The sequence below is a fragment of the Trifolium pratense genome, linkage group LG4 (assembly GCF_020283565.1).
Source record: "Trifolium pratense cultivar HEN17-A07 linkage group LG4, ARS_RC_1.1, whole genome shotgun sequence".
In the NCBI taxonomy this organism is placed as follows: Eukaryota; Viridiplantae; Streptophyta; class Magnoliopsida; order Fabales; family Fabaceae; genus Trifolium; species Trifolium pratense.
Window position 1 is genome coordinate 9,164,080 of NC_060062.1, and position 12,036 is coordinate 9,176,115.

At 31.3% G+C, this 12,036-nt stretch overlaps 1 protein-coding gene across 1 annotated transcript; it reads left to right on the forward strand.

Annotated features, from left to right (window-relative positions):
• Window positions 1-6,707: 6,707 nt before the first annotated feature.
• LOC123920221 (probable protein S-acyltransferase 14) lies at window positions 6,708-11,803 on the forward strand. The gene is made up of 7 exons (XM_045972429.1): window positions 6,708-7,341; window positions 8,197-8,416; window positions 8,509-8,600; window positions 8,967-9,090; window positions 9,166-9,251; window positions 9,810-9,875; window positions 11,166-11,803. Exons 1-7 carry the CDS (start codon window positions 7,132-7,134, stop codon window positions 11,283-11,285), a joined length of 918 nt encoding a protein of 305 aa, XP_045828385.1. The 5' UTR covers window positions 6,708-7,131; the 3' UTR covers window positions 11,286-11,803.
• The last annotated feature ends 233 nt before the right edge of the window (window positions 11,804-12,036 follow it).

Sequence of the window (12,036 nt, forward strand, 5' to 3'; positions counted from 1 at the left end):
TTCACTTTAAAAAAAAATTCTAATCACTAGTTGACTTAAACATAATAATTTGAAAAGGTTTAGATTTAATTAATCAATTTTCACATTCTTTTGGTGGATCATCTATGTGTTTCTGGTTGCGAGGAGGTTGAGTCAGCTCAGCACTTGTTTCTCTCCTGCAGTACTTTTGGTGCTCTCTGGTCTCTTGTTAGCTCTTGGATTGGCTCGTCTTTGGTGACTGCTCAGACGCTTTCAGATCATTTCGTTCAGTTCACTGGTTCAGCGGGTGGTCTTCGAGCACGACATTCTTTTATGCAACTCATATGGCTTGCTTGTGTGTGGGTTGTGTGGACCGAAAGAAACCATCGATTGTTTAGAGGCTCGGCGAATTCTTTACTTCATATGTTGGACAAGATCAAGACTTTTTCATTTAGGTGGTTGAAAGCAACGAGTAGTACTTTAGCTTTAAACTGCCATAGTTGGTGGTCTAGTCCTATGCTTTGTTTGGGCCTTGTATAATTTCTTTTGGTTTTCTTTTGATTTTGGTTGTAACTTACTTTAGTCTTTCTTTGTACGTCTTGTGCTGAGAAGACTTTTTGGTATATATATATATCTCATTTTGGTCTTTTCAAAAAAAAAATTTCACATTCTTTTTTTAATTTATTATATTTAAATTGCATTTATGTTTAGAAATAATTCGACCAGCATGTAAGTAAAATATATCCATCACTTGTAGTACACATTATGTTTATTTATTTATTTTTAGTACATTATGTTTATATTTTTTTAATGGCAAATATATTATATATTAATACAAAAAGCAAAAATAGTATAAGAGAAGGTTCTGAACAACAAAGAAGTATTAGAAGTACACTCCATCAGAATCCAACAATATCTAAAGTAAGATAAAAAAATAAACTTAACTGTCTAACTAACTAACTGTCTAACTAACTTTCTAATCTCCTAACCATTTGGTAACCTATCAACTAACTCTAATTGATTAACTAAGAATCTATATTCTTAACAGAAACGGATGGAATGGAGTAATATTTTTCATTGAATATGCTGACATGTTTTAATTTAATTATTTTATTGAAAAAAAGTTCATATATGAGTTGGATTCATAAGATTTGTAGAGTTATAACAAATCTTGAAGCTAAAAGACTCGACCAATAACTAAAGAAATTTTCACACCAACAACGAGAGTTGAATCACTTCATTTTGAGCTATAGACCAACTATTTATTTATTTTACTTTTGGCATTAGTCATCTGGTTTTCAGAAAAGCGTACTCCAATAATTCAAAGTTCGGTTACAAAGTTAAAAAAGTCTTGCAATAAATTATTCCTGCCAGAAATCGAACTCGAGTTCTCCCGACAATCCATCCTAAAATAAATAGTACTATATGTTCTATAATTAAAAATATCCAAGTGGTCTTGACCACAAATTAAAAAAAGAAAAAAACCAAGCGGTTAAAATTTCAACTAACGATTTATTTTTTGTCTCTATTGTCAAAAGTCGAGAAGATATTATTTTTCAAGGTAAGATAAACGTCTAAAATTCATAAAATAAGTGAGATAGATATATACGTCTGAAAATTTGTAATAACTTTATTTAATGATAATGCCACCATCAAATCAAAAAGGGAAATAATTATAAGCTAAGTCTTTTGTAAGGAGTTTAACAAATTATCACGATTAATTAACCAAGGATTTCCATCCAACCGAATTAAAATTATATGTTTTTTTGGACAAAAGAGTCTTCAATCTTCATAATCTACTATCATTTAGCTGAAATAAATAAAGTATTAGAAAAGCAATTGTAAAAATAGATACGCTTGAAACGACGATATATATAGGAATTTTATTTTGTTATCTTATATATAAATATAAAGTATACATATAAAGTTTCAAAATAAAATATCGAGTCCTGGCTGGTGCGTATGGTTTTAGGAACCGTTAAATGAATTTTAGTTTGTTTCCCTCGAGAAAATTAGTCTCTGCAATTGACCGCGGAAGATATCTTTAGTTTACAAAACAAAAAAACCTTAAAATGATAGATAGTAATTAATAAGAATAGTACATAAAAACATAATATTTGCCGTACCAACTTAGTTCAATATTCAATATTTACTATCAATTAAGAAACATGCTATAAAAATGTATTTTACATTAGTATTTTATTTTTGACATAAACCAACTTAGTTCATTTCATTTAAAATAGTAGGTTCAATACAAGATGGACAATTATTAAAGACTTATTAGTATTATATTATATTATATAAAATATCATGTTTCAAAAAAAAAATGAGCTTAGGCATAGATATGTGCCAATATATATATTTTTTTTTGGTAGATTATGTGTCAATTCTTTAAATTTGAAGTGATTGATAAAGAAAAATGAAAATGCTGCAGTAAATAGTATTAAATTTGTGGACTTTTTTTTAGAGCAAATTTGTGGAGTATTTTTTATACAATAATTTTGTATTTCACTGTCAAAAAATTAATTTTGGATTCAAAAATAGGTACAACCAAGGGCTCAAACCCTTCGGCCTCATCAGTTTGGTAAAATCAAGGCTTAGTAGCCTAGTTTCGAAAAAGAAAAAAAAGAAGAGATTTTCGTGTTTTTAGGTTTTCTCGCGCGTTCCTAAAATTATCCAAATACTTTTTTGGCTATTTAACGGCAAACTGAGTTTGTTATTTAACTAGCTGACATCCCCTATGCATAAAATTTTCAAATATCCTGATTGGCCCTTAGGTTTTTTCACGCTCTCCCGAGATTACCAAATACTCCTTCCGCTATTTAACTTGCGAGCTGAGATCATTAATTGACTAACTAACACTCCTTATATATATATATATTCAAGATTTTTGAGTTGATGTGAAGATAGACATCGTAGCAATATCTATAGGAACATTAGTATCGAACGTGTAAAAACTTGAAAAATGTTAAGTAGCAAACTCAGTTCTCGAATGTGTAAAATCTGGAAAATTTTATGTATAGGGTGTGTCAGTTACTTAAGTAGCGGACATTATTTTTTATCAATTTTATAATATCCGCTACTTAAGTAACGAAAGGATAAAATGAAAACTAACAGGACATCCGAGAAACATGGAGAGCGCCAAAAGAAATTAAAAAAAGAAAAAAGCTTAGCAGCCTAGCCAATCTGTATAGTTCAATTTGGGTAGCTCTAAATGACGATCCACAAAGGAATATCCCACCCACCCCCACCGCCCCCCCTATATTTTACAAATATCTTCAAAGGAATATCTTCTTTCTCCCACTAACCACCACCACCCCCTATTTTACAAATATTCCGTTTGAGTTTCAGAACTTAAAATGTATTTTTAGTTGCTCGAATTTTAAAATCTGAAATAGATTTTACGCTCAGTTGGTGACCTTTTCTGATTGGTCCCTACAGAGGTATTGCCTTATTTTGGATATATCAATTGTCTTTCACTCATCTATAAATATTGCTCTTCATTCATCCTTCTTTCCTCTATTCTCTCCACTATCTTCTCATTTCTCGCAACTAACTTCTTGTTGGCTCTTTCCAAAAATTTGTGATCAATCATAACTTTCTTAGCGTTGCTTTGAGGATGATTGAGAATTATATTATGTTGAATGTTGAACAACGAGAGATTGTTGGGTTGTGATGACTTAGAATGATATTATCAAACGAAAGCTCTTGAGCTTTAAAATTGTGATACAAATGATGCTCTCCCAGTGGTGGGTGGTTATTTTGCCACCTTTTTGGTGTGAACAAGAGAGGTTCATCTACTCTTATATATCCCAAAAAATGAAAAGCTAGGTCGCCTCATCTCTAATTCTTAGAGGGAGATGTCAATGACAAACCCCAATTTGACCCTTTCAGTCACAATTTTATTATTTTTTTATATTGATTTTGATTTTTTTTTTTTGTCTAATATTTGATGTAATATTGTTTAATGTTTTCGTCTTGTCAATGTGCAATGTGTATTTTTTCGTCTAATATTTGATTTAATTTTGTTTTATGTTGTAATATACTAATTATTTAATTTTCGATGTAATTTTGATTCTTGTACCCCATTTCGAATTCTAAAACTCAAAAACCCGAAAAGACACTTCGAATTCTAGAACTTGAGCAGAGTATTTTTGGATTTTCATGGGGACGCTAGAGATTATGGGAAAAAAAAAACACCTAGATTCTTGCATCTTGGTTATGTATGCATATAAATCAAGCAAACTATTTGGGCAAAACTGTTCAGGACTATCTGTTAAGAAATCCTATGAAGCACGTCTTCTAGTTTTGCATTCACAATGTGTAGTTGACTTATATGATGTTTGCTCTGAACTATCTTACACTTCATGCGTGTCTTGTAGTTTTGCATTCACAATGTGTAGTTGACTTATATGATGCAGTCATATAAGTACCAATGCATCAAATTTCATAAATTTTTTGAAGTGTGTTTGGGTGATAATGGCCAAGAAATTTACATTTGGCTACACTCACATATATAGGATGTAAAGTTGATCTGTAAATGGGAATCTCCGTGGGGATTGCTTCGTTTAGGGACCTAAAGACGGAGAATTTTTCTCTATGTGGATGGAGGAAAAAGTATTCCCGAAAGAGATTTGAAGATGGAGATGAGATTTTATTCCCTGTTCCAAGGAGACTATATTCCCGAACACTTTATTAAAATAACTCTTGTATGCATATATTTAAGTATTTTATATGTTACTAGCGGGCCAGACAGGCGCGTTCCGCGCCTGCCTGTGTCTAACTATATGTCCAAAAAAATGTTTTATGTTATAATGAATTTGTTAATAAAAGATTTTTATTGCTAAAAAAATAAGGATATTATTGGTATTATGAAAAATCGACACCAAAAATATTTGTATTATCTTTTTATATAGTATAGATGTAGTATTAAGTTGGTAATTATTCATGTATAGGCAACCCATTTGCCACTTACTCACATTTTTATGATTTGAATTTATTTTTTTATTTTTTTAAATTGATTAGTTAATGGAAGTTGTGAAACTAAGTCAAGAGTAAAATAGGTATATTGAAAAGTCCATCTCAAACTCACCTATCCTTTTTATATATTGTTATAGATATTTATTTATATTTTCACACAATCTGCACATAAATTTATTTTTATGTGATGTTTATTATTGTCACAACTAACAGACTCACAATAAAAATGTTTTAATTTTTTATTTGTTTTATGATTGAATTATTTTTACAACTAGCTTGATTGAAAATAATATAAATTTAATATTTTTTTAATGTTGATGGATCATCGCAAGAACTATGTGAATCCACATAAATGAAGATGGAAGAAGAATACTCTATGAAGCGAAGAGGGAAGATTGTGGAGAATTGTTTTAAATGGTATAAAATTGTGTGATAAAATATACCTCTGACTCATTTTCCGTTATGTTCACATCCCTCACCCATATATAGCTGTAGTGCATAAATTTGGACAAACTCATCCATCATTTTTTTCCATTTGGCTTTGAAGATGTCAAGTCCTATATAACTGGATGGTTTCTCTCCCAACCCCCCTCAATTCTTTTCTACCCCCCAAAAATCCAAGTTTGCCCCTTGCGATTTGAAACATTTTTGCCAAAAAACTTCGGTTCGTATTCACTGAAGCCAAATATTAGACCATTTCGGTAACTGCAAACCGAACATTAGCGTTTTCGGTACACAAAAAACGAACGTCAGCTTGTTCGGTATCTGCGAACCGAAATGTCCTAGATTTCGGTACGTTGGTCGCTGGAATTAGGCCATTTTTGGTAGAAGTTTACCGAAATAATTGTTTCGGTACCTGCGAACCGAAATGTCCCAGATTTCGGTAAGTGGTTACCGAAATTTATCAGCATGTCAGCTTATTTCGGTTCGTATAAACCGCAGTATCCCAGGGACAAAAACGGAAATTCAGGGGTAGAAAAGAATTGAGGGGGGTTGGGAGAGAAACCACTAACCTTCGAGATTTTTTTGACCAAAACAAAGGCAATAGTATTACTTGTTAGATTTTTTTTTTTAATCAATACTACGTCACCATTTTTTTTAATCATACATCACCAATTTATTACTACTTAATTAAATACTTTTTCAACAGCATTTTGTTTTTTAAGAAATTGAATGCCTTATTATTTATTCAAAAACAAAATTTTAAGTAGTATATAACTTATAAAAAAACCTATTGTTCTTTCCGTCATAAAATAATTGCCAACAATTTAACTTTCTGTCACAAAATAACAATTAATCAAACAACATTTTTATAACGGTAAATTGAACATGTTATATATTAACATTTGTATTTAATTATATTGCTTAAAAAAAACATTTGTAGTTACATATTAGTAAAAAATATAATCAAAATAAACAACGTGAATAATTTATATAGTCCAACTATATAACACTTATTTTGAAACTGAAGGAGTGATATTATATAATATCAATCCACAATTAATAATTATAAATTTTGAGCTTGAATCCAACTATAAGAATACACAAAGTTTAATCTTTCAAATAAAAATTAAAACTCATTACGTTCTCACCTGACTCGCAAAATTAACCTACAAAATAACTATTTCATAAAAAAGTAAATAAAAAATCAACAACCAACTAATTTAAATCTTACAGCTAAATCTTAGTAAAAAAAAAAAACTAATTTAAATCTTGGTAAAAAATTAAAAATAGTAACACTACTTATAGTCATCACCACCTTAACACTCACCAAAATCCTTGTTGAAATAAATTTCCAAAACAAAAAATCTCATAGTTCAAAGTAGTTAAACAAAAAAGGAAGAAATAAAAAACCACTTTTTTTATTGATCATAAAAAAACATAAATAGAACATTTCAACATTTTCCGTAGAAAATTTTCTCTCTGATGTGTTTCACTTCGATTTTCTTCAACGCTCAAAAATCAAAATTCCCAAAATTCTCAATAAACCCTAGATTTACCAAACCCATTACGCAATAAAAAATTGTCTAGCTCCGAGGTTATTCTTGTCGGTGTTACGCTATGTGTTGTTTCTTTCTCGGAAATTGATGATTAATTTTTTTGTTTTTTCTTCTTTGTGGGGTTATTGTGAATAGCGAAAAGTAACGAACTTTGTGTTGAAATCGAAGTGGGTGTTGATTTTTTTTGTTGAGTATGCATAGATCTGGAGCTACGATGGCTTGGAACGTGTTCAAGTTCTGCACAGCTTTACGAGGACTTGGTTCGATTATGATTCTTCTTGTTCTTGGTGTTGTTGGTGTTACTTATTATGCTGTTGTTATTACAAATTATGTTCCTGCTTTGTATAATGGAGGCTTTGATTCTCTTATTGCTATCTTGGTCTTGATCTTGTTTCATAGTTTGGTAAGTTTCAAAATCTTTATTTATGTTTTTTTAATTATTGGTTATTAATTTTATTTTTGGGTTGTGAATGTTTATTAATGTTTTGATTTTGTTTGTAGAAGTTAAGGTTAGGATGTTTGTTAATTTAGTTGAATTTAGCATGTGACTTAGGGATCATGAATTTCTGATGTTTTATTCAGTTTATGATACTTTGGAAGTTTGGAGATGATGATGAAAAGTGTGAATTTTGTTTGGAATTGATTGGAGAATAATGTTTTTTCTGTTGAAAGTTTTTATTAGCTGGAAATAATTTGATTTTAGTTTTTTCTGTCGGATTCTGAATGCGGAGTAGAATAATGAGGTGTTAGATGTCTTGATTGATGGTGTTTATTTGAAAAATGACAAGAGTCATTAATGTTTTAAATTGCACATTACAAGAATTATAGTTTTAGTGTATAAAAATATTCAAATGATGTCGCTAATTCTAAAAAGACGTGGATTTTTATATCACTTTATTTACTTCAAAACGAAAAGTAGTTGTCATGGATTTATATTGCATTTATGCTGCCGTTGTGTCCCGATGCTTATTCAAAAAAGGACAAGTAGTCTTCATGGTTTTAAATTGTATTTGGGGATTGATTTTATGGAAATTGTGAGCAATCATTGATGCTGCTGTTGTGATGCGTTCGTGAGACATAGAAAAATATGACACCGTGGCCATAATTGTTTCTTAGGAAGTTTATATAAACAGGCTCATACGAATGTTCAGCTTCCGTTAAACTTTTATGATTAGTTTGAGTGATTAATGAGGTGTTGTTTCTTTGGTATGCGAATTAAATGATATGTTGATTTGGAATTTTTCTCTTGATTATGCAGTTGGTTATGCTATTATGGAGTTATTTTTCCGTTGTTTTTATCGATCCGGGAAGTGTACCTCCGAACTGGAGACCAACAATTGATGAGGAGATAGGAGAGGAAGATCCATTAGTTGGTTCAGAATTCAGTAACGTTCAGTCTGATCCGTCCAATCAACGGATCCGGTACTGTAGGAAGTGCAACCAGCTGAAGCCACCTCGATGCCATCATTGTTCAGTTTGTAAGTTTTTCGCACACAAACATTTCCATTGTTTATATCACCACATTGAGAACAAGACAACTTAATTTTGATACTTCTCTGTTTGATATCAGGTGGGCGATGTGTGCTGAAGATGGACCACCATTGTGTGTGGGTAGTTAACTGTGTCGGGGCACTAAATTACAAGTATTTCCTTCTTTTCTTGGTATGAACATTCAACTATAGTTACTTTTTTATTATTCATTTATTACTTGTTTAAAATGTTATTGTATTTATTTCTGACATGCAATTATTGTATTTAACATATCCAAATTCCTGTAGAATAATCTTGTATGTCTACTATTTTATATTATTATTTGCGTGATTCAATTTTTATTTTATTTTCTGCATACTTTTGAAAGATAGTATGGTTGTGATTGTTTTGTGTACGATTTGACGTATATTAATTCTTCAAAGTTTTCCTTTTTACTATAACACTGATATGTAAATTTATTTGTTTTATTTATGGTGCCAATAAAAAATACCTAACTTGGTTAATATGATCTGATATTCTGATTAAATCTTAGTGCAGTTCTACACTTTCCTTGAGACGAGTCTAGTGACTGCATCCTTACTGCCACATTTTATAGCATTCTTTAGTGATGGAGAAATCCCTGGGACACCTGGATCTCTTGCTACAACTTTTCTTGCTTTTGGTATGAACTCTAATGCACAGTTCTAGCTTTTGGTTTCATTTGTGAGTTTCTGTAACAATGTTGGATTGCCTGCAGTTTTGAACCTCGCTTTCGCGTTGAGTGTGTTGGGATTTCTTATCATGCACATATCGTTGGTTGCTGGTAATACGACCACTATTGAGGTAAACTTCTGCATAAATATACACTTTTTTTTTTGTTACTTAGAATAGTAGTTTTTTCCTTACACTTTATCCAACTTTCACCTGAAGAATCAGTTTTGCTCCTCGTTGAATGGCAATATTTAGGGCTTGTTAGGGTAAACAGCTTAATTAAACGCTTATAGCGTAAGTGCTTTTCATATGAGTACAGATGTATAAGCCATTTCTTTACAAGCCATAATCTATCCGGGAGAGCGTATGGAAATAAGCTGAAAAAACCTTATGGGCATGTCATTAGCTGTCTGCATAAGTTAACCCAAATTGTCTCACAAGTGCTTATGTCAATAGATAAGCTCAAATAAGACAATTCAAACAAGCCCTTAGTTAAATTTAAAGTTGATGAAATATTTTTTATGCATGAACTATATCCTATGTTATTGAGGTAAATGCTGTGCCAAAGTGTGTTGCTAAAAGTGTAGTGTATTCTTCAATATAATACTTTTGTATGTGATTCCTTGTTGTGTGGAGTTTTTCTTATGTGAAGTGGATACTGATCTTTGTTTTGCTCCTTGCTGTGAGCAGGCATATGAGAAGAAAACTACTCCAAAATGGCGTTACGACCTTGGCCGGCGTAAAAATTTTGAACAGGTATGTACTTGTATTATGTTAACAGTGTTTTATGTCACTTTATTTTTATATGTTTAGTAATCTGTATGGTTGATTTTCATGCTGCCTTTATAAAAAATATTTGATAAATGGTTTTGATAATAATATCACTCCGAAACCTCCATTTGTGTTGACAATCTATGCACTAATGACTAAGTAGAGCTGTAAAAAGGGCCTTAAGGGGCCGGCCCTTTAAGGGACGGACCCACTTATTCCTGATTATTAATTTTATTTAAATTTTAAACACAGTTTTTTTAGGGTGCCGATCGTGGACAGTGCTGATTGAAGAAAACGAGAATAAGTTCACGACACTAGAAAAATTGTTTAAAATTTAAATAAAATTAATAATCAGGAATAAGTGGGTCCGCCCCTTAAAGGGCCGGCCCCTTAAGGCCCTTTTTACAGCTCTAAAGGGGACAGGATGTTCTATTAAATTTTTTGATGAATAATTTAAGTATGCATCGTGGGAAACAAAACTCGGACTCTCTCTGATCTATATACATCTCTTATCCTATTACTTTTCAAGATATCATAATTTGCAGATTATCTATAATAGTAAATAATCCAAGTAGAGAATTTTTGCTGAAAATGGCCAGTGTATGTTAAGGTAGTTTCTAGCGCTATGAAGCACATATATGGACACCACACACGATGTTGACACCGACCTATTAACACTAGTAATAATTTATAAAATGAAAATAATTGAATGTCATCAATCACATGTGTCGGTGACTCGGTGTCAGACATCAGATACACCTTCAATCTGAAGTGCTGGTATAGGCTCCAAAGTGTCTTATACATGATTGTGTTGTGCCATTTGAATTATGGAAAGACAATGGCATGTCTACCCAGCATGTACTAGTTTTTACACAATTGGCCACCTTTGTTTTCCCTATGTGCTAGTTACAATATGGCTTGTGTAAACTTGTGTTGTATTGTAAACATAATCTCATTCCGATTTTGGGACCAACCTCTTTCAAAGCAGCATGCACATGTTATATGTTTAGGTTTTTTTAGAAAATTGATTAAACAATTCTTATGTCTGTTTTTGCTAGGAAGAGAACCAGATATTATTGGCATATTGATTGTTGATATATGGATTAAATAACAACCATTATATTATGTTCCTGTGCAAAAAGTAGAAATATTTTTACTCTACTTTGTTGCATCCTATACTAATCTTATATGTTATACCCTTACATTGTAATGATTCATAACAGAAATTTTCTGGAGACCCTTACATTATGATTTATGTTGGTTCTTTGATATCAGGTTTTTGGGATGGACAAGAAATACTGGTTCATTCCTGCTTATTCAGAAGAAGATATACGAAAGATGCCAGCTCTACAAGGCCTCGAGTATCCATCAAAACCCGACTTTGATTCCCAATAGTTTAAAACCCTAAGGGCATATTTGGTTTAAGTTTAATGTTTTCATTTTCTAGTTTCACTTAATTGCAAAACTGTTCCCGGTTTTCACTCCGTTTCTGGTTTAAAAATTTTGTACCGAAAACATCGTCTCGGTTTCATGTACAAATCTTTAACCTAGGAAACAGATTGAACATACCGGGACAGTTTATAAAAAAAAAGTGAAAACAAAAAAATGAAATCAAAAAACATATTTCCAAACCAAACAGAAAGTGTACACATTATGTAACAAAAAACCTCTACTTTCACTCTTACAAATCTGGCTTGTAAGTAATCTAGTCTCCCGGCAATTCATCTACACAAATATACAGTATGATTTTTTTTATAATGTTATCTAGATTCTAGAGGTGCTTGTGTTAGGTTGAACTGAAGGGAGCAATGAGGGGGGAAGTGTGGTGTGAGGGTTTGAGAGGCTAATGTTTAAGTTTCTTATAATGTGAGGATTTGTTCCCAAGCAATGCAATTCTCTTGCTTCTTTTTCTATTCAATTCTTAAGAAACTACTAGCATTTTTGTACTTGTATAATTTATTTTCATCTTGTAGATTAATAGTAGTCAATGAATTTGTTTTGGGTACAAAGTCTATGAATTTAATTCATGCCAATTAGTCCATGTATTTATAAAATTCTATTGAATTAGTTATTTTTTATTCTTCATTGTAGCTTTTTTATATTTTATTTTATTTTATTTTAACCTTTTTTTATAAGCTTATTTTAA

Coding starts and splice junctions, on each gene's coding strand:
- LOC123920221 (XM_045972429.1), top strand. CDS start 7,132: ATGCATAGATCTGGAGCTACGATGGCTTGGAACGTGTTCAAGTTCTGC. Junction 8,601..8,966: donor AGTATTTCCTTCTTTTCTTG/GTATGAACATTC, acceptor ATCTTAGTGCAG/TTCTACACTTTCCTTGAGAC. Junction 9,252..9,809: donor GTAATACGACCACTATTGAG/GTAAACTTCTGC, acceptor TGCTGTGAGCAG/GCATATGAGAAGAAAACTAC.